Here is a 21,028-nt window from a genome sequence, read left to right as displayed (position 1 = left end):
AGCATTCAATATGCACAAGCTCACGAGAGTCTTGTGTTACACTCGACGTTCCCGGCTCAAATATTAGCTGCACACATCCATCTTCTCCATCTGAGAACGAGCTTGCACACTCAAGACAGGATTCAGACCCTCATGGTGCTAGTTTCGGCTCGTGATCTTTTAATCCTGAGCCTTTGTGCAGCAGCTGCATCCCTCTCTCTTCTTTGATATCATCTCGCCAACAGGAGAACGCCAATCTGGTGAGCAGTGTGTTTTCTCCTCTATCTCGTTTTTCCTGCATCGGAGAAAAATCAAATCTTAAGCGGAATGTAGGGTAAAACTCTGCGTGATATCACCAGCTTCATGGGTTGATGGGTTGAGTAGAGGAAGCAGCATGTACTAAGATGCATCGTTCGCAGGTTCCGAGCAATTGTGTAAGATTGGAAAGATACCAATCCTCGTCTTGCTCGTCAGCTTTTGTGGTGCTTACATGCTTTGCTTTTCTGAGGGAACAAAATTTGTTCGTCTCCCTTTGCACAACCATCACACGTCTACAAAAGCTGCATGGAGGAATGGCTTGAGAGGAGAAGCTCATGAGAATGCTTCAAGGCTGGCATTGCTCCAGGCGGCTGTGATGGAGAGCTTGGTGAGGGCCAATACACTGATGAACAACGGTAGAGGACTTATAAAAAATCGAAGTCTTCAGTCTGAGGCTCGGGCCAATTTGACGCAAACTCGGGATTACATTGAACCGGTGGTATCGGGAGGTGGAGATTACTGGACTGAGATAGAGCTGGGAACGCCGGCGATGACGCAGGTGGTGGTGCTGGACACAGGGAGCGACTTAGTGTGGGTGCAATGCAGGCCATGTGTGGAGTGCTTCGAGCAAGAAGGCACGATCTTCAACCTCGAGAGCTCATCGAGCTTCGAAGAACTATCCTGTGCATCGGCCAAGTGGGAGACCTTGGCCTACGATGGGTGCAAGTACGATGCTTCGGAATGCAGTTACAAGTATGCCTATGGCGATGGATCGGAGACCATAGGAGATTTGATGATGGAGTCCTTGACGCTAGAGACAAAAGGAGGTGATGAAGTGACCATCCAGCCGTTCGTGTTTGGCTGTGGGCACGAGAACGCAACAACGTTTGTAGAGGAGGGAGGACCTGCGGGGCTTCTAGGAATGGGAAGGGGTAGTCTCTCTCTCGTGATGCAGCTAGGATACTACATAGGAGAAAGGTTTTCGTACTGTTTGGTGCCATATGCGTCGACTTCGGAGAGCTTACTGGAACTAGGCTATGGCATCGTTCTAGTAGGTGCTCGTTTCACGCCGATATTGACAAACGGCCCGGCAAACTACTACTACGTAGGGCTACAAGGCATATCGATGGGAGGAGAGCGATTGGCGATACTAGAAGCAATGTTTCGAGTGAGCGAGGAGGGTCAGGGGCTGCACTTTGGTTGCAAGAAAGGATGCCATTTTCCCACTATAGGCTTCCCTTTTGCATCTTCTGACATTTTGTATATGCACGTGTATCACAACCATACAAGCACTTGAGGGTCTTCGAATCACCAGCTAGATGCCATTCAACTTGAAACATTCCATTCCCATCCACTAGTAATGTTTGCCTTGCCTCTTGTCTTCGAATAATCGATGGGATGCTGGCTATATCCAAAACCCACTTCAATGTCTCGTGGCACTCCTTTGGGGTCTCAAAGAATGCAAGCCACCATATGTCCTTCTCAAATTGGACTGAGAAACCCTGATCAACTTCCTCATCCCTTGAGTAAAACACAAGGCATCATTCATAATACAAATGCTCACCCTCTCTAACTTGTGCTCTTTTAGCAACTAAGCTTCATCCATTTTTACAAATACTAGCTTGCCATCTATACAATGAAAGAGAAATATAGTAAGGATATAGAAATAAGAAGAAATAAAGTTGAATGCAAAGAGGGAATTTCTCTTACCTTCTTCACTCATCCCATAGAATTTGACCATGGCTCTCTGCAAATTCTCTACATCCATGTAAACATTATTGAAAGCATTCATCTCAAATGTTTGGATGCCAGATTTCTTTTTACTCTTTCAAGTCATTGTGCCACTTACACAATGGTATCCTCCAAGCTTTTCTCTAGCACATTAGTTTGTTTCTTGGCATGCAAGCCTTACAGACCACGGTGTTGGCAATGGCATTGTAGATGTCTTATACTTTCCTCCATAGTAGACTTGAAAATTTTAAAAACAGAGTTGTAAGCTTCACGACTTACACCAGCAGCATCACAATCTCCAAGCACCTCCTTTGCTTGCACGAGCCCTTGAAGTCCTTCATTACCTCTCTAGCAACTTGTTCTTGTAGCCCTTTTTGTCTAGGGTCCTTCAACACTTGAATGACATCACTTGGCTTTAATAAACTTCCTAGAACATATGAAGGATCACCATCATCCATTTCCATTGTTCCCATCACATCCGCCATGAAATTCCTAAAGTAGAGTACAAATGAGTCTTAGTGGAAATAATGCAACACCACAAATATTTTGAGGTAAAAAATTTCATTGAAAATTTGGGGAACTAATCTTGCAGCCCATATTCTTCTCTTTCCAGCACCACTATTGGTTGACAATGCATCCATAGATTGCAATTGTCTTTTCCTCTCCTTCAGTCCGGAAGGTGTTCCCTTCAACTTTTGTAATCGTTCTATCGACTTCTCTCATTCCTTCTCCACAACACGTTGAACTTGGCCATAGATAGACCTTTCCAAATCTTGTTTGCTTTTAGCGAGCTTCTGGATTGATTCTTCCAATTCCTGTCGCTCCAAGTCCAGTGCACGTGCTTTGTCACTGAGTTCTTTGTTTTGCAATTGGAGATCTTGCATACTATTATGCATTGCCACAATAGTAATATTTCCCAAATGTGCAAGTTCTTCTGCTTGGGCTCTTTGCACCTCGCTTGCTTGCATAGCCAATGTCTGAGAATGGTTCAATTGATTGCAATAACCAAGCAACCCAGCATGTCCATTGCCAACAAACCGAACAACATCATGCACTGTATGAAAAGGAGGACTCTTTTGGGTGGCAGGGTCTAAAGGATATAAGTTTCCATCCACCCAAAGGACAAGATGCTTCTTCCCTTGCAATCGAAGACTGTGGAGCGCACTTTAAGGAGTTCCACTATATCCCAAATGGCGTGTGCTTGCATATTCTTCCTCTAGTTGTAGGTTCACATGGTACTTGTTGGATATGTCCTCAAATGGTGCCATGAGTACTCAAAGAGAGGTATCAGTGAGATACTCCACCTTCTCCTTGAGTAGGGGAAAACTTTCTCTTTCTAGAGATAGGGAGAAACCTTCAGTTGCACAAGAACTCTTGTCTGGCTTTATGGTAATCCATAGAAAAAGCACACCCTACTACCCCCAAGGGAATTGACAGGCCAAATCTACCAACAAAATATTATGCATTATCCTCACCAAGGTAGTAGTAGAACCACAGTGTTCTGATTGGGTAGAGAAACTCAATGCAGCCTTATGGGCATACCGAACCACACTCAAGGTTAGTACAGGAAATACACCTCTTCTATTGGTGTACGGCCTTGATGTTGTGGTCCCACTCAAATTTGTAATATCAAGCCTATGCCAACGATATCAAGGAAGGTGACCTGGTCTTGCTATACAATGCCAAAGTCCACAAGGGAAACCTCAAGTATCTAGGTCAAGGACCCTATCAAGTAAGAAAAATGAATCCCATGAGAGCTGTGCTGCTAGAAACATTGGATGGAGTCTAATTTAACACAACCACAAACGGGAGCCGACTGAAGCACTACTACATCAACATGCAAGCCATCCCCGACTGAAGCACTACTACATCAACATGCAAGCCATCCCCGACAAAAATGAAGATTTGGGAACCCCAAGTCTTCCATAGTTAGTATTACATTGTATCACGAGCACTCACTTGCATATGTACACCTTTGCACATATAGGTAGCATCAACCGATTTCAACCTAGGGCATAGAAGTGATGCCTAAGCCCTAGCTGTCCTACGAAGTCCTAGCAAAAATAAAAAAAGCATATAGTTAGTCTCTACCTAGTTACTAGGTCATGTACACTCACACGCTTATGCTTAGACACAATCAGTTGCATGAATAATAACATTTTCTTACCCTCCCTTAGCGGGTTGGTGTGGCAAATCTCATGGTGAAATAATCCTTCTATATTGGCATAGCCAGTTTGATGGAGCACACGGAGACGAGGGTCATTTCTTTTTCAAAATTCACTTAATATTGGAAGTGTTTTTCTGCACCCTCTATCTGTTCTGAGCAGCTAGGTGGTTATGTGGCAAATGGGGTGGCCATGAGGAACTATGTGGTTGTGTGTGATACATATGCTCAATGCCCCACTCTCTTGGTAACCACCAATGGTCCAAGGTGCACAATTAGTTGTAAGGCCCCCATATGAGGAGAAGCCCTGTGTGAGCTCGGGACGCTGGATGGTGGATCCTGACTTGCATGTCAGATGAGGTCTATCAATGAGACCCTTGATGGTAGAAAGGTGGCTGTGTGGGAGCCCCTTATTCTTATTGGGGTCTGGGGGCCAGCGGCCCCCCAGGTGGGAGTTCAAGGGCAAGAGCCCCCGAGGCAATAGTATAGGGAATATTCTTTCAATATTCCATGGACGACTAGTCGGTTCCATCGACTAGGTTGACTGGTCGTCTCCATCGACTAGGTCGATTGGTCGACTCCACCGGCTACCTTGATCCGACTACCGCCCTCATATAGAGATTCAGTATCACTATGTGCGTGATTTGATCGCGGATGGGATAGTGGGATTGGTCTACTATCCAACAGAGCGAAATAGAGCAGATATCTTACACCAAGGCACTCGGGAAGGATCAGCTTCAGGGTCATCTTCAGAGACTCTGCATTGGGCCGAGAAGGTAGTTCACCTACGAGTGGACATTGAGGGAGGGTGTTAGATATGCTCCATGCCCTACCCTCCTGGTAACCACCAGTGGTCGAAGGTGCTCAAGTTTTAAGGCCCCCATATGAGGAGAAGCAATGTGTGAGCCCAAGACATTGGATGGATCCTAACTTGCATGTCAGATGAGGTCTGTCAATGAGACCGTTGATGGTAGAAAGGTGATTGTGTAGGAGCCCCTTATTCTTGTTGGGACCTAGGGGCCAATTGGCCCCCAGTTGGGGGGTCCCAAGGGGGCCAAAGACCCCCCTGGTGGAGGTTCGAGGGCGGGAGCTCTCGAGGCAATAGTATAGGCAATATTCCATGGACCAGTAGTCGGTTCCATCGACTAGATTGATTGGCTAGCTCCATCGACTAGGTCGACTGGTTGACTCCACTGACTACGTTGATCCGACTACCGCCCTCATATAGAGATTCAGTATCACTATGTGCGTGATTTGATCGAGCACGGGATAGTCGAATTGGTCTACTATCCAACAAAGTAAAATGGAGCAGATATCTTCACCAAGGCACTCCGTAAGGATCAGCTTCAGGGTCATCTTCATAGACTCGGCATTAGGCCGAGAAGGTAGTTCACCTACAAGTGGACATTAAGGGAGGTTGTTAGATATGCTCAATGCCACACCCTCCTGGTAACCACCAGTGGTCCAAGGTGCTCAAGTTGTAAGGCCCCCATATGAGGAGAAGCCATGTGTGAGCCCGGGACACTAGATGGATCCTGACTTTGGATCCCGACTTGCATGTCAGAGATGAGGTCTATCAATGAGACCATTGATGGTAGAAAGGTGATTGTGTAGGAGCCCCTTATTCTTGTTGGGCCCTGGGGACCAGTTGGCCCCTAGCTGGGGGGTCCCAGGGGGGCCAGTGGCCCCCCTGGTGGGGGTTCGAGGGCGGGAGCCCCCAAGGCAACAGTATAGGGAATATTCCATGGACGGCTAGTCATTTCCACTGACTAGGTTGACTGGTCGGCTCCATCAACTAGGTTGACTGGTCGACTCCACTGACTACATTGATCCGTACTGACCTCATATAGAGATTCAGTATCACTATGTGCGTGATTTGATCGAGGACGGGATAGTGGAATTGCTCTAGTGTCCAACAGAGCAAAATGGAGTAGATATCTTCACCAAGGCACTCAGGAAGGATCAACTTTAGGGTCATCTTCAGAGACTCCGTATTGGCCGAGAAGGTAGTTCACCTACGGGTGGACATATAGGGAGGGTGTTAGATATGCTCAATGCCACACCCTCCTGGTAACCACCAATGGTCCCAGGTGCTCAAGTTGCAAGGCCTCCATATAAGGAGAAGCCATGTGTGAGCCCAGGACCCTGGATGGATCCTGACTTGCATGTTAGATCAGGTCTATCAATGAGACCGTTTATGGTAGAAAGGTGATTATGTAGGAGCCCCTTATTCTTATTGGGGATTGGGGGCCAGTTGGCCCCCAGCTGGGGGGTCCCAAGGGGCAAGCGGCCCCCCTCGTGGGGGTTTGAGGGTGGGAACCGCCGAGGCAACGGTATAGGAAATATTCCCTGGACGACTAGTCGGTTCCACCGATTAGGTTGACTGGTGGGGTCCACTGACTAGGTCGACTGGTCGACTCCACTGACTACGTTGATCCGACTACCCCCCTCATCTAGAGATACAGTATCATTATGTGCGTGATTTGATCGAGGACGGGATAGTGGAATTGGTCTACTGTCCAATAGAGCAAAATGGAGCAGATATCTTCACCAAGGCACTCAGGAAGGATCATCGTCAAAGACCTGACATTGGGCCGAGAAGGTAGTTCACCTACAGGTGGACATTGAGGGAGGGTGTTAGATATGCTCAATGCCCAACCCTCCTCGTAACCACCAGTAGTCCAAGGTGCTCAAGTTGTAAGGCCCCATATGAGGATAAGCCATGTGTGAGCCGGGGACACTGGATGGATCCTAACTTGCATGCCAGATGAGGTCTATCAATGAGACCATTGATGGTAGAAAGGTGATTATGTAGGAGCCCCTTATTCTTGTTGGGGCCTAGGGGCCAGCTTGCCCCTAGGGCAATGGTATATGGAATATTCCTTGAATATTCCATGGACGACTAGTCGGTTCCACCGACTAGGTTGAGTGGTAGGCTCCACCGACTAGGTCGACTGGTCGTCTCCACTAACTATGTTGATCTGACTACCACCCTCATATAGAGATTCAGTATCACTATGTGTGTGATTTGATTGAGGACAGGATAGTGGAATTGGTCTACTATCCAACAGAGCAAAATGGAGCAGACATCTTCACCAAGGCACTCGAGAAGGATCTCCTTCACGGTCATCTTCAAAGACTCGACATTGGGCAGAGAAGGTAGTTCACCTATGGGTGGACATTGAGGGGGGGTGTTAGATATGCTTAATGCCGCACCCTCCTGGTAACAAGCAATGGTCCAAGTTGCTCAAGATGTAAGGCCCCCGTATGAGGAGAAGCCATGTGTGAGCCCGGGACACTGGATGGATCTTGACTTGCATGTCAGATGAGGTCTATCAATGAGACTGTTGATGGTAGAAAGGTGATTGTGTAGGAGCCCCTTATTCTTGTCGGGGCCTGGGGGCCAGCTGGCCCCTAGCTGGGGGGTCCCAGGGGGGCCAATGGCCACCCTGGTCAAAGTTCAAGGGCGGGATCCGTTGAGGCAACAGTATAGGGAATATTCCTTGAAGATTCCATGGACGACTCGTCGGTTCCACCGACTAGGTTGACTGGTCAACTCCACCGACTAGGTCGACTGGTCGACTCCACCGACTATGTTGATCTGACTACCGCCCTCATATAGAGATTCACTATCACTATGTGGGTGATTTGATCGATGGGATAGTGGAATTGGTCTACTATCCAATAGAGCAAAATGGAGCAGATATCTTTACCAAGGCACTCAGGAAGGATCAGCTTCAGGGCCATCTTCAGAGACTCCGCATTGGGCCGAGAAGGTAGTTCACCTACAGGTGGACATTGAGGGAGGGTGTTAGATATGCTCCATGCCCCACCCTCCTGGTAACCACCAGTGGTCCAAGGTGCTCAAGTTGTAAGGCCCCCATATGAGGAGAAGCCATGTGTCAGCCCGAGACACTCAATGGATCGTAACTTGCATGTCGGATGAGGTCTATCAATCAGACCATTGATGGTAGAAAGGTGATTGTGTAGGAGCCCCTTATTCTTGGTTGGGCATGGCGGCCAGCATCGACTAGGTCGACTAGTTGACTCCACCGACTACGTTGATCTGACTACCACCCTCATATAGAGATTCAGTATCACTATGTGCGTGATTTGATCGAGCACGGGATAGTCGAATTGGTCTACTATCCAACAGAACAAAATGGAGCAGATATCTTCACCAAGGCACTCGGGAAGGATCAACCTCAGGGTCATCTTCAGAGACTCCGCATTGGACCAAGAAGCTAGTTCACCTATAGATGGACATTGAGGGAGGGTGTTAGATATGCTAAATGCCCCACCCTCCTGGTAACCACCAGTGGTCCAAGGTGCTCAAGTTGTTAGGCCCCCTTATGAGGAGAAGCGAGGTGTGAGCCCAGGACACTAGATGGATTTTGACTTGCATGTCATATGAGGTCTAGCAATGAGACCGTTGATGGTAGAAAGGTGATTGTGTAGGAGCCCCTTATTCTTGTTGGGGCCTGGCGGCCAGTTGGCCCCGACATGGTCGATCCCAGGGGGGCCAGTGGCCCCCCTGGTCGGGGTTCCAGGGCGGGAGCCCCCGAGGCAATGGTATAGGGAATATTCCTTGAATATTCCATGGACACTAGTCAATTCCACCGACTAGCTTGATTGGTCAGCTCCATTGACTAGGTCAACTGGTCGACTCCACCGACTATGTTGATCTGACTAACGCCCTCATATAGAGATTCAGTATCACTATGTGTGTGATTTGATCAAGGACCGGAGAGTGGAATTGGCAACAGAGCAAAATGGAGCAGATTTCTTCACCAAGGCACTCGGGAAGGATCAACTTCAGGGTCATCTTCAGAGACTCTGCATTGGGCCGAGAAGGTACTTCACCTACGGGTGGACATTGAGTGAGGGTGTTAGATATGCTCAATGTCACACCCTCCTGGTAACCACCAATGGTCCAACGTACTCAAGTTGTAAGGCCCCCATATGAGGAGAAGCCATGTGTGAGCCCGGGACACTAGATGGATCCTGACTTGCATGTCAGATAAAGTCTATCAATGAGACCGTTTATGGTAGAAAGGTGATTGTGTAGGAGGCCCTTATACTTGTTGGGGCCTAATGGCCAGTTGGCCCCCAGTTGGGGGGTCCACGGGGGGCAAGCGGCCCACCTCGTGGGGGTTCGAGGGCGGCAACCCACGAGGCAACGGTATAGGAAATATTCCCTGAATATTCCATGGACGACTAGTCGGTTCCATCGACTAGGTTGACTGGTCGGCTCCACCGACTAGGTCGACTAGTCGACTCCACCGACTATGTTGATCTGACTACCGCCCTCATATCGAGATGCAGTATCACTATGTGCGTGATTTGATCGAGGACGGGATAGTGGAATTGGTCTACTGTCCAATAGAGCAAAATTGAGCGGATATCTTCACCAAGGCACTCGGGAAGGATCAGCTTCAAGGTCATCCTCAAAGACTCGACATTGGGCCGAGAAGGTAGTTCACCTATGGGTGGACATTGAGGGAGGGTGTTAGATATGCTCAATGCCCCACCCTCCTTGGAGCCTCCTCGTAAACACCAGTGGTCCAAGGTGCTCAAGTTGTAAGGCCCCCATATGAGGAGAAGCCATGTGTGAGCCCGGGACACTGGATGGATCCTGACTTGCATGTCAGATGAGGTCTATCAATGAGACTGTTGATGGTAGAAAGGTGATTGTGTAGGAGCCCCTTATTCTTGTTGGGGCCTAGGGGCTAGCTAGCCCCTAGCTGGGGGGTCCCAGGGGGGCCAATGGCCACCTTGGTCAGGGTTCAGGGGCGGGATCCCCCGAGGCAATAGTATAGGGAATATTCCTTGAATATTCCATGGACGACTCGTCGGTTCCACCGACTAGGTTGACTGGTCGACTCCACCGACTAGGTAGACTGGTCGACGCCACCGAAAACGTTGATCTGACTACCACCCTCATATAGAGATTCACTATCACTATGTGCGTGATTTGATCGACGGGATAGTGGAATTGGTCTACTATCCAATAGAACAAAATGGAGCAGATATCTTTACCAAGGCACTCAGGAAGGATCAGCTTCAGGGCCATCTTCAGAGCCTCCGCATTGGGCCAAGAAGGTAGTTCACCTACAGGTGGACATTGAGGGAGGGTGTTAGATATGCTCCATGCCCCACCCTCCTCGTAACCACTAGTGGTCCAAGGTGCTCAAGTTGTAAGGCCCCATATGAGGAGAAATCATGTGTCAGCCCGAGACACTCAATGGATCCTAACTTGCATGTCAGATGAGGTCTATCAATGAGACCGTTGATGGTAGAAAGGTGATTTGTAGGAGCACGTTATTCTTGGTTGGGCATGGCGGCCAGCATCGACTAGGTCGACTGGTTGACTCCACGGACTACGTTGATCTGACTACCGCCCTCATATAGAGATTCAATATCACTATGTGCGTGATTTGATCGAGCACGGGATAGTCGAATTGGTCTACTATCCAAAAAAGCAAAATGGAGCAGATATCTTCACCAAGGCACTCGGGAAGGATCAACTTCAAGGTCATCTTCAGACACTCCGCATTGGGCCGAGAAGCTAGTTCACCTACGGATGGACATTGAGGGAGGGTGTTAGATATGCTAAATGCCCCACCCTCCTGATAACCACCAATGGTCCAAGGTGCTCAAGTTGTCAGGCCCCCTTATGAGGAGAAGCCATGTGTGAGCCCGAGACACTAGATGGATCTTGACTTGCATGTCATATCAGGTCTAGCAATGAGACCGTTGATGGTAGAAAGGTGATTGTGTAGGAGCCCCTTATTCTTGTTGGGACCTGGCGGCCAGTTGGCCCCCACATGGTCGATCCCAGAGGGGCCAGTGGCCCCCCTAGTCGGGGTTCCACGGTGGGAGCCCCCGAGGCAACGGTATAGGGAATATTCCTTGAATATTCCATGGACGACTAGTCAGTTCCACCGACTAGCTTGATTGGTCAGCTCCATTGACTAGGTCAACTGGTCGACTCCACCGACTATGTTGATCTGACTAACACCCTCATATAGAGATTCAGTATCACTATGTGTGTGATTTGATCAAGGACCGGAGAGTGGAATTGGTCTACTGTCCAACAGAGCAAAATGGAGCAGATATCTTCACCAAGGCACTCGGGAAGGATCAGCTTCAGGGTCATCTTCAGAGACTCCGCATTGGGCCGAGAAGGTACTTCACCTACGGGTCGACATTGAGGGATGGTGTTAGATATGCTCAATGTCACACCCTCTTGGTAACCACCAATGGTCCAACGTACTCAAGTTGTAAGGCCCCCATATGAGGAGAAGCCATGTGTGAGCCTCGGACACTGGATGGATCCTGACTTGCATGTCAGATGAGGTCTATCAATGAGACCGTTTATGGTAGAAAGGTGATTGTGTAGGAGGCCCTTATACTTGTTGGGGCCTAATGGCCAGTTGGCCCCCAGCTGGGCGGTCCCAGGGGGGCAAGCGGCCCCCCTCATGGGGGTTCCACGGCGGCAGCCCCCGAGGCAACGGTATAGGAAATATTCCCTGAATATTCCATGGACGACTACTCGGTTCCATCGACTAGGTTGACTGGTCGGCTCCACTGAGTAGGTCGACTAGTCGACTCCACGGACTATGTTGATCTGACTACCGCCCTCATATAGAGATGCAGTATCACTATGTGCATGATTTGATCGAGGACGGGATAGTGGAATTGGTCTACAGTCCAATAGAGCAAAATTGAGCGGATATCTTCACCAAGGCACTCGGGAAGGATCAGCTTCAGGGTCATCCACACAGACTCGTCGGTTCCATCGACTAGGTTGACTCGTCGGCTCCACTGACTAGGTCGACTAGTCGACTCCACCGACTATGTTGATCCGACTACCGCCCTCATAAAGAGATGCAGTATCACTATGTGCGTGATTTGATCGAGGACGGGATAGTGGAATTGGTCTACAGTCCAATAGAGCAAAATGCAGCGGATATCTTCACCAAGGCACTCCGGAAGGATCAGCTTCAGGGTCATCCATAGAGACTCGACATTGGGCCGAGAAGGTAGTTCACCTATGGGTGGACATTGAAGTAGGGTGTTAGATATGCTCAATGCCCCACCCTCCTTGGAGCCTCCTCGTAACCACCAGTGGTCCAAGGTGCTCAAGTTGTAAGGCCCCCATATGAGGAGAAGCCATGTGTGAGCCCGGGACACTGGATGGATCTTGACTTGCATGTCAGATGAGGTCTATCAATGAGACTGTTGATGGTAGAAAGGTGATTGTGTAGGAGCCCCTTATGCTTGTTGGGGCCTGGGGGCTAGCTGGCCCCTAGCTGGGGGGTCATAGGGGGGCCAATCGCCACCCTGGTCAGGGTTCAAAGGCGGGATCCCCCGAGGCAATAGTATAGGGAATATTCCTTGAATATTCCATGGACGACTCGTCGGTTCCACCGACTAGGTTGACTGGTCAACTCCACTAACTAGGTCGACTGGTCGACTCCAGTGACTACGTTGATCTGACTACCGCCCTCATATAGAGATTCACTATCACTATGTGCGTGATTTGATCGACGGGATAGTGGAATTTGTCTACTATCCAATAGAGCAATTATACTTGTTGGGGCCTAATGGCCAGTTGGCCCCCAGCTGGGCGGTCCCAGGGGGGCAAGCGGCCCCCCTCATGGGGGTTCCACGGCGGCAGCCCCCGAGGCAACGGTATAGGAAATATTCCCTGAATATTCCATGGACGACTACTCGGTTCCATCGACTAGGTTGACTGGTCGGCTCCACTGAGTAGGTCGACTAGTCGACTCCACGGACTATGTTGATCTGACTACCGCCCTCATATAGAGATGCAGTATCACTATGTGCATGATTTGATCGAGGACGGGATAGTGGAATTGGTCTACAGTCCAATAGAGCAAAATGCAGCGGATATCTTCACCAAGGCACTCGGGAAGGATCAGCTTCAGGGTCATCCACACAGACTCGACATTGGGCTCAGAAGGTAGTTCACCTATGAGTGGACATTGAGGGAGGGTGTTAGATATGCTCAATGCCCCACCCTCCTTGCGAGCCTCCTCGTAACCACCAGTGGTCCAAGGTGCTCAAGTTGTAAGGCCCCCATATGAGGAGAAGCCATGTGTGAGCCCGGGACACTGGATGGATCCTGACTTGCATGTCAGATAAGGTCTATCAATGAGACTATTGATGGTAGAAAGGTGATTGTGTAGGAGCCCCTTATTCTTGTTGGGGCCCGGGGGCTAGCTAGCCCCTAGTTGGGGGGTCCCAGGGGAGCCAATGGCCACCCTGGTCAGGGTTCAAGGGCGGGATCCCCCGAGGCAATAGTATATGGAATATTCCTTGAATATTCCATGGACGACTCGTCAGTTCCACCGACTAGGTTGACTGGTCGACTCCACCGACTAGGTCGACTGGTCGACTCCACCGACTACGTTGATCTGACTACCGCCCTCATATAGAGATTCACTATCACTTTGTGCGTGATTTGATCGACGGGATAGTGGAATTGGTCTACTATCCAATATAGCAAAATGGAGCAGATGTCTTTACCAAGGCACTCAGGAAGGATCAGCTTCAAGGCCATCTTCAGAGCCTCCGCATTGGGCCGAGAAGGTAGTTCACCTACAGGTGGACATTGAGGGAGGGTGTTAGATATGCTCCATGCCCCACCCTCCTCGTAACCACTAGTGGTCCAAGGTGCTCAAGTTGAAAGGCCCCCATATGAGGAGAAGCCATGTGTCAGCCCCAGACACTCAATGGATCCTAACTTGCATGTCAGATGAGGTCTATCAATGAGATCGTTGATGGTAGAAAGGTGATTGTGTAGGAGCCCCTTATTCTTGTTGGGACTTGGGGGCCAGTTGGCCCCCAACTGGTGGGGGGTCCCAGGGGGCCAGCAACCCCCGTGGTGGGGGTTCAAGGGCAGGAGTCACCAGGACAATGGTATAGGGAATATTCCTTGAATATTCCATGGACGACTTGTCGATTCCATCGACTAGGTTGATTTGTCAGCTCCACCGACAAGGTCGACTAGTTGACTCCACTGACTACGTTGATCCAACTACTACACTCATATAGAGATTCAATATCACTATGTGCGTGATTTGATTGAGGACGGGATAGTGGAATTGGTCTACTATCCAACAGAGCAAAATGGAGTAGATATCTTCACCAAGGCACTCACGAAGGATTAGCTTCAGGGTCATCTTCAAGACTTGGCATTGGGCCGAGAAGGTAGTTCACCTACGAGTGGACATTGAGGGAGGGTGTTAGATATGCTAAATGCCCCACCCTCCTCGTAACCACTAGTGGTCCAAAGTGCTCAAGTTGTCAGGCCCCCATATGAGGAGAAGCCATGTGTGAGCCCGAGACACTCAATGGATCCTAACTTGCATGTCAGATGAGGTCTATCAATGAGACCGTTGATGGTAGAAAGGTGATTGTGTAGGAGCCCCTTATTCTTGTTGGGACTTGGGGGCCAGTTAACCCCTAGTTGGGGGGTCCCAAAGGGGCCAACGACCCCTCTGGTGGGGGTTCGAGGGCAGCAGCCCCCGAGTTAATAGTATAGGTAATATTTCCTAAATATTCCATGGACGAGTAGTCGGTTCCATCAACTAGGTTCATTGGCCAGCTCCATCGACTAGGTCGACTTGTTGACTCCACCGACTACGTTGATCTGACTCCCGCCCTCATATAGAGATTCAGTATCACTATATGTGTGATTTGATCGAGCACGGGATCGTCGAATTGGTCTATTGTCCAACAGATCAAAATGGAGCAGATATCTTCACCAAGCCACTCGGGAAGGATCAACTTCAGGATCATCTTCAGAGACTCTGCATTGGGCTGAGAAGCAAGTTCACCTACGGGTGGACATTGAGGGAGGGTGTTAGATATGCTCAATGCCCCACCCTCCTCGTAACCACCAGTGGTTCAAGGTGCGCAAGTTGTAAGGCCTCCATATGAGGAGAAGCCATGTGTGAGCCCGGGACACTGGATTGATCTTGACTTGCATGTCAGATGAGGTCTATCAATGAGACCGTTGGAAGGTGATTATGTAGGAGCCCCTTATTCTTGTTAGGGCCTTGGGGCCACCCTCCCCCAGCTGGGGGGTCCCAAGGGGTCTAGCAGCCCCCCTGGTGGGGGTTCGACAGCAGGAGCCCCCGGGGCAATGGTATAGGGAATATTCCATGAATATTTCATGGACGACTAGTCGGTTCCACCGACTAGGTTGAGTGGTCGGCTCCACCGACTAGGTCGACTGGTCGACTCCATCGACTACATTGATCCGACTACCACCCTCATATAGAGATTCAGTAGCACTCTGTGCATGATTTGATTGAGGGCGCGATAGTGGAATTGGTCTACTGTCCAATAGAGCAAAATGGAGCAGATATCTTCACCAAGGCACTCGAGAAGGATCTTCTTCATGGTCATCTTCAGAGACTCGGCATTGGGCCGAGAAGGTAGTTCACCTACGGGTGGACATTGAGGGAGGGTGTTAGATATGCTCAATGCCCCACCCTCCTCGTAACCACCAATTGTCCAAGGTGCTTAAGTTGTAAGGCCCCCATGTGAGGAGAAGCCATGTGTGAGCCTGGGACACTGGATGGATCCTGACTTGCATGTCAGATGAGGTCTATCAGTGAGACCGTTGATGGTAGAAAGGTGATTGTGTAGGAGCCCCTTATTCTTGTTGGGGCCTCGGGGCCAGCCTGCCAGCTAGGGGGTCCTAGAGGGGTCAGCAGCCCCCCTGGTGGGGGTTCGACAGTAGGAGCCCCCGGAGCAATGGTATAGGGAATATTCATTGAATATTCCATGGACAACTAGTCGGTTCCACCGACTAGGTTGAGTGGTCGGCTCCACCGACTAGGTCGACTGGTCGACTCCACCGACTACGTAGATCCAACTACCACCCTCATATAGAGATTCAATATCACTAGGTGCGTGATTTGATCGAGGATGGGATAGTGGAATTGGTCTACTGTCCATTAGAGCAAAATGGAGCAGATATCTTCACCAAGGCACTCGAGAACGATCTTCTTCACAATCATCTTCAGAGACTCGGCATTGGGCCGAGAAGGTAGTTCACCTACGGGTGGACATTGAGGGAGGGTGTTAGATATGCTCAATGCCGCACCCTCCTAGTAACAACTAGTGGTCCAAGTTGCTCAAGTTGTAAGGCCCTCATATGAGAAGAAGCCATGTGTGAGCCCTGGACATTGGATGGATCTTGACTTGGATGTCAGATGAGGTCTATCAATGAGATTGTTGATGGTAGAAAGGTGATTGTCTAGGAGCCCCTTATTCTTGTTGGGGCCTGGGGGCCAGCTTGCCCCAGCTAGGGGGTCCCAGGGGGGCCTGCGGCCCCCTGGTGGGGGTTCAAGGGCGGGATCCCTCGAGGCAACGGTATAGGAAATATTCCTTGAATATTCCCTGGGGACGACTGGTCGGTTCCACTGACTAGGTTGATTAGTCGGCTCCAGCGACTAGTCGACTCCACCGACTACGTTGATCCAACTACCGCCCTCATATAGAGATTCAGTATCACTATCTATGTGATTTGATCGAGGACGGGATATTGGAATTGGTCTACTGTCCTGGTCTACTGTCCAACAAAGCAAAATGGAGCAGATATCTTCACCAAGGCACTCGAGAAGGATCAGCTTCAGGGTCATCTTCAAAGAGTCGACATTGGGCCGAGAAGGGAGTTCACCTACGGGTGGACATTGAGGGAGGGTGTTAGATATGCTCAATGCCCCACCCTCGTGGAATCCACCAGTGGTCCAAGGTGCTCGAGTTGTAAGGCCCCCATATAAGGAGAAGCCATGTGTGAGCCCGAGACACTGGATGGGCATGTCAGATGAGGTCTATCAATGAGACTGTTGATGGTAGAAAGGTGATTATGTAGGAGCCCCTTATTCTTGTTGGGGCCTGGGGGCTAGCTGGCCCCTAGCTGGGGGGTCCCAGGGGGGCCAGCGGCCCCCCTGGTGGGGGTTCGTGGGCAGGAGCCCTTGAGGTGATGGTATAGGGAATATCCCTTGAATATTCCATGGATGACTAGTCGGTTCCACCACTAGGTTGATTGGTCGGCTCCACCGACTAGGTCGACTGGTGAACTGCATCGACTACGTTGATCCTACTACTGCCCTTATAGCTATAAAGAGGCGATCTCCCCAGTCCATTGTATCAAATCAGATCAGATTGGATCAGAACTTCCAGCCAGTAGCTCTTCACCTAGTATTTGTCTAGATCACCATCTAAGCTCCACTGTGGGAGTGCACGAGTAGACAGAGCCATCATCTGTACTACATCAGTATTGAAGGAAAAGTTTGTTTCTCTCTAGTTTGCTGTGTACTCTCTATTCTTTGTTCAGTGTCTATTCCACTGTGTCGTGTAATTTAACATGGTATTAGAGCCCAGGCGGCTCTAAGGATCGAAGAATAGAAGAGAGGCGAGGGGTTCAATAGCATGTGGAGTGATGGCACCAAGAAGTGGCTCAATAGGAAGCGGCTTGAGTTCAACAGTTGCTACTGCACCAATAGTGCAGGCGTTGAGGATTCGCCCACCAGCCTTCACTGAAGGTAAGCTAGATGGTTTAAAATTACTGCTATTCTAGATTCATATGAGCTTCTGGAGATAGTACTAGGGACTACTGACCCAAAACCACAAGGAATCCCCGACCCAACAAATCTGAGGAGTACGATACCTCCTAATGCTGACCTTCTACGAGCTTGGAAATGCAAGAATGCAGATGCTCTATGGGCCCTGGTTACAAGCACTACTAATAGTGTTTTCAACATACATCTAAGGCAACTGTGGCCTAGAACATATTGAAGAGTTAGTATGAGACACGGAATTAGACAAGGATCCAGAACCTAGAGAATCAACTCGCAGCTGAGAAGTTTAATGAAGGAGAGACAGCGGAGGTGTTCATAACCCAAATCAAAAATCTACGTGACCAGATGGCTGGTGCTGGGATACAAAAGACTAGTAGAGAGCTAGCTCAGCGGTGTCTCCAGATATGTCCACCAAGGTTTGATGGACTGGTAACAGTGCTTAACACTCAGGTGAGACCCCAACCATTGTCATTTGAGGAGTTTTGTGCTTTACTTATGGAGGAGGAATTGAGGCTTAAAGCTCGAGATGGAGGTAGCAATGGGGATGCTACTTTCTCTGCCACTGCAAAAGGCAAAGGTGGTTCCTCCACCAAAGGTCAGTCCTCTACTAGTGGTGACAAAAAGAAGAAGGGCGGCAAGAAGAAGTTTCAGGGGGAATGCCTCTACTGCAAGAAGAAGGGCCATATGATTGTAGATTGCCGGGTCAAGAAAGCAGATGAAAAGAATGGTATCCTGAAGAAGATAGATAAGGGGAAAGAGACATCTAACACAGTAGAAGTAGAGTTGGATCTATTTCTGGCCATTGAGGAAGAATGTTCCTCAGTTCAAGAAGCTTCAACCAGTGATTCATGGGTGTTGGATAGTGGTACCTACTGTCACATGACCTGCAAGAACGGTCTATATTGTTCCATGCATCCTCTATAGGAACCCATCACTGTGACAGTTGGTAATAACGCAAAATGCCCTATTGAGGGTATAGGTACGGTTTCATTTGTTTCTGTAAATGAAGATGTTAAGAAACTATCTAATGTGCTGTATATTCCACAAATCAAGAGGAATTTGCTATCAGTTGCCTCCATAATTGACCTTGACCATGAGGTGAGGTTCAACAAGACAGGAGCAAAAATTTTGGATAGTGCAGGCAATCTTGTTGGCACAGGAGTAAGGAGGAACAACCTGTATGAGCTAAGTGCTCTTACAGCCACCGCTGGAGTGGGCACAAGCAAACTTTGGCATGAAAGATTCAGCCACATCGGATTTGCAGTGCTGAAGGAAATGTAGAAGCAAGGTATGGTTGCTCACTTACTTGCACTCACAGAAATCACAGAACCGTGTGAAGCTTGCATGATGGACAAGCAACAGAGAAAGGCATTCCCACGAGAAAGCAAGAATAGAGCAAACGCTCCTCGAGTTGGTGCATGTTGACTTGTGCGATAAGATGCCTACACAGGCCTTGGGGGGATCTTCCTATTTTTTATTGATTGTCGACAACTATAGTAGGAAGATGTGTGTGTACTTTCTTCACAAAAAGGCTCAAGCTTTTGGTAAATTTAAAGAATGGCTACAGCTTGTTGAAAATGAAACAGGGAGAAAAGTGAAGAAAATCAGATCGGATGGTGGTCGTGAGTTTGTTTCTACAGAGTTTGGAGATTTTTGCAAGAGCAAAGGGATCAAGCAACAAATGACGACACCACATACGCCTCAATAAAATTCGGTGGTTGAGTGCCGAATGTGGACCACGGTGGAGATGGAGAGGTGTATGTTTAAAGGTGCTGGACTACCAAACCACTTTTGGGCTGAGGCTATCAATACTACGGTTTACATCCTTAATCACAGCTATACAAAGGACTCAAAGGTAAAACACCACATGAGGCTTACAACAGTAAGAAGCCATCTGTCTCCCACTTCAGAACGTTTGGGTGTGAATGCTATGCGCATGTACCAGACAAAGAGAGAAACAAGCTACAACCAAAAAGCACCAAATGTATCTTCTTAGGCTATTGTGATGAGAAGAAAGCCTATAAGTTGTATGACCAAGGGTCATCTTCAGAGACTTGGCATTGGGCCGAGAAGGTAGTTCATTGAGGGAGGGTGTTAGATATGCTCAATGCCCCACCCTCCTGGTAACCACCAGTGGTCCAAGGTGCTTAACTTGTAAGGCCCCCATATGAGGAGAAGCCATGTGTGAGCTCGAGACACTTGATGGATCCTGTGACTTGCATGTCAGATTCATGAGGTCTAGCAATGAGGCCGTTGATGGAAGAAAGGTGATTGTGTAGGAACCCCTTATTCTTGTTGGGGCCTGGGGGCTAGCTGGCCCCCAGCTTAGGGGGTCCCAGGGGGGCCAGCGGCCTCTTTGGTGGGGGTTCGAGGGCGAGAACCTCTGAGGTGACGGTATAGGGAATATTCTCTGAATATTCCATGGACAACTAGTCGGTTCCACCGACTAGGTTGACTGGTCGACTCCACCGACTAGGTCCACTGGTCGACTCCACCGACTATGTTGACCTAACTACCGCCCTCATAGCTATAAAGAGGTGACCGCCCCAATCCATTGTATTAGATCAGATCAGATCTTCCAACTAGTAGCTCTTCACCTAGTATCTATCTAGATCGCCATCTAAGCTCCACTGTGGGAGTGCACGGGTGGACAGAGCCATCATCTTTACTACATTAGTATTGAAGGAAAAGTTTGTTCCTCTCCAGTTTGTTGTGTACTCTCTATTCTTTGTTCAGTGTCTGTTCTGCTGCACTGTGTAATTTAACAGTGTGCAAGCTAGTAATAGTTGTAGGCCGTGTGCAAGCTTTCTGAGATAAAAACGGATGCCTATTGCCAAGATTAGTGAGAGCTTTATGTGTCCTAGATTCAAGGTTTTTTCCAATCAAATAAAGAAATACCAATTTAAGGGTTTCCAAGGTTGGGGCAAAAATCTGTGTCTTGCATTGGGTGCAGGGCCAATCTAGCTCCCTTTGCTGTGACTTTATTTGCTAATTTTCTAAGTTAAGTTAATTGCGATTCCGAGTTATTGTTCTACTACACTTTGGTAGATAGTAAGGGCCAGTTTCATGGCTTCATTGCCGGGATATCACCATCTTCACTAGGGAGGTGAGCCTAGTGGTTGTCTTTGGTGCACATAGTACTTGCTCTAATTCTAAGAGAACTTATTAAAGATGTTATAAAGTAAAGAAGATTGGAAAGAGGAGTTGCAATCCTCTCATGATGGATAATCATTGCTTGAGGATCTTTTTTTAATGATCAAAAATTTGATGG

At 48.8% G+C, this 21,028-nt stretch overlaps 1 protein-coding gene across 1 annotated transcript; it reads left to right on the top strand.

Moving 5' to 3' along the window:
* The first annotated feature begins 173 nt into the window (after window positions 1-173).
* On the top strand, window positions 174-20,569 carry LOC147897779 (aspartyl protease family protein 2-like). The gene is made up of 3 exons (XM_087380122.1): window positions 174-239; window positions 399-1,418; window positions 20,526-20,569. The coding sequence occupies exons 2-3, from the start codon at window positions 470-472 to the stop codon at window positions 20,567-20,569; spliced, it is 993 nt and encodes a 330-aa protein (XP_087236248.1). The 5' UTR covers window positions 174-239; window positions 399-469.
* Window positions 20,570-21,028: the final 459 nt, after the last annotated feature.

The sequence above is a fragment of the Dipteris shenzhenensis genome, chromosome 10 (genome assembly GCF_047967505.1).
Source record: "Dipteris shenzhenensis isolate YYH24624 ecotype China chromosome 10, Dip_SZ_1.0, whole genome shotgun sequence".
Taxonomy (NCBI): Eukaryota; Viridiplantae; Streptophyta; class Polypodiopsida; order Gleicheniales; family Dipteridaceae; genus Dipteris; species Dipteris shenzhenensis.
Note: the sequence above shows the minus strand (reverse complement) of the source record. Positions and strands in the feature narration are given on the sequence as shown.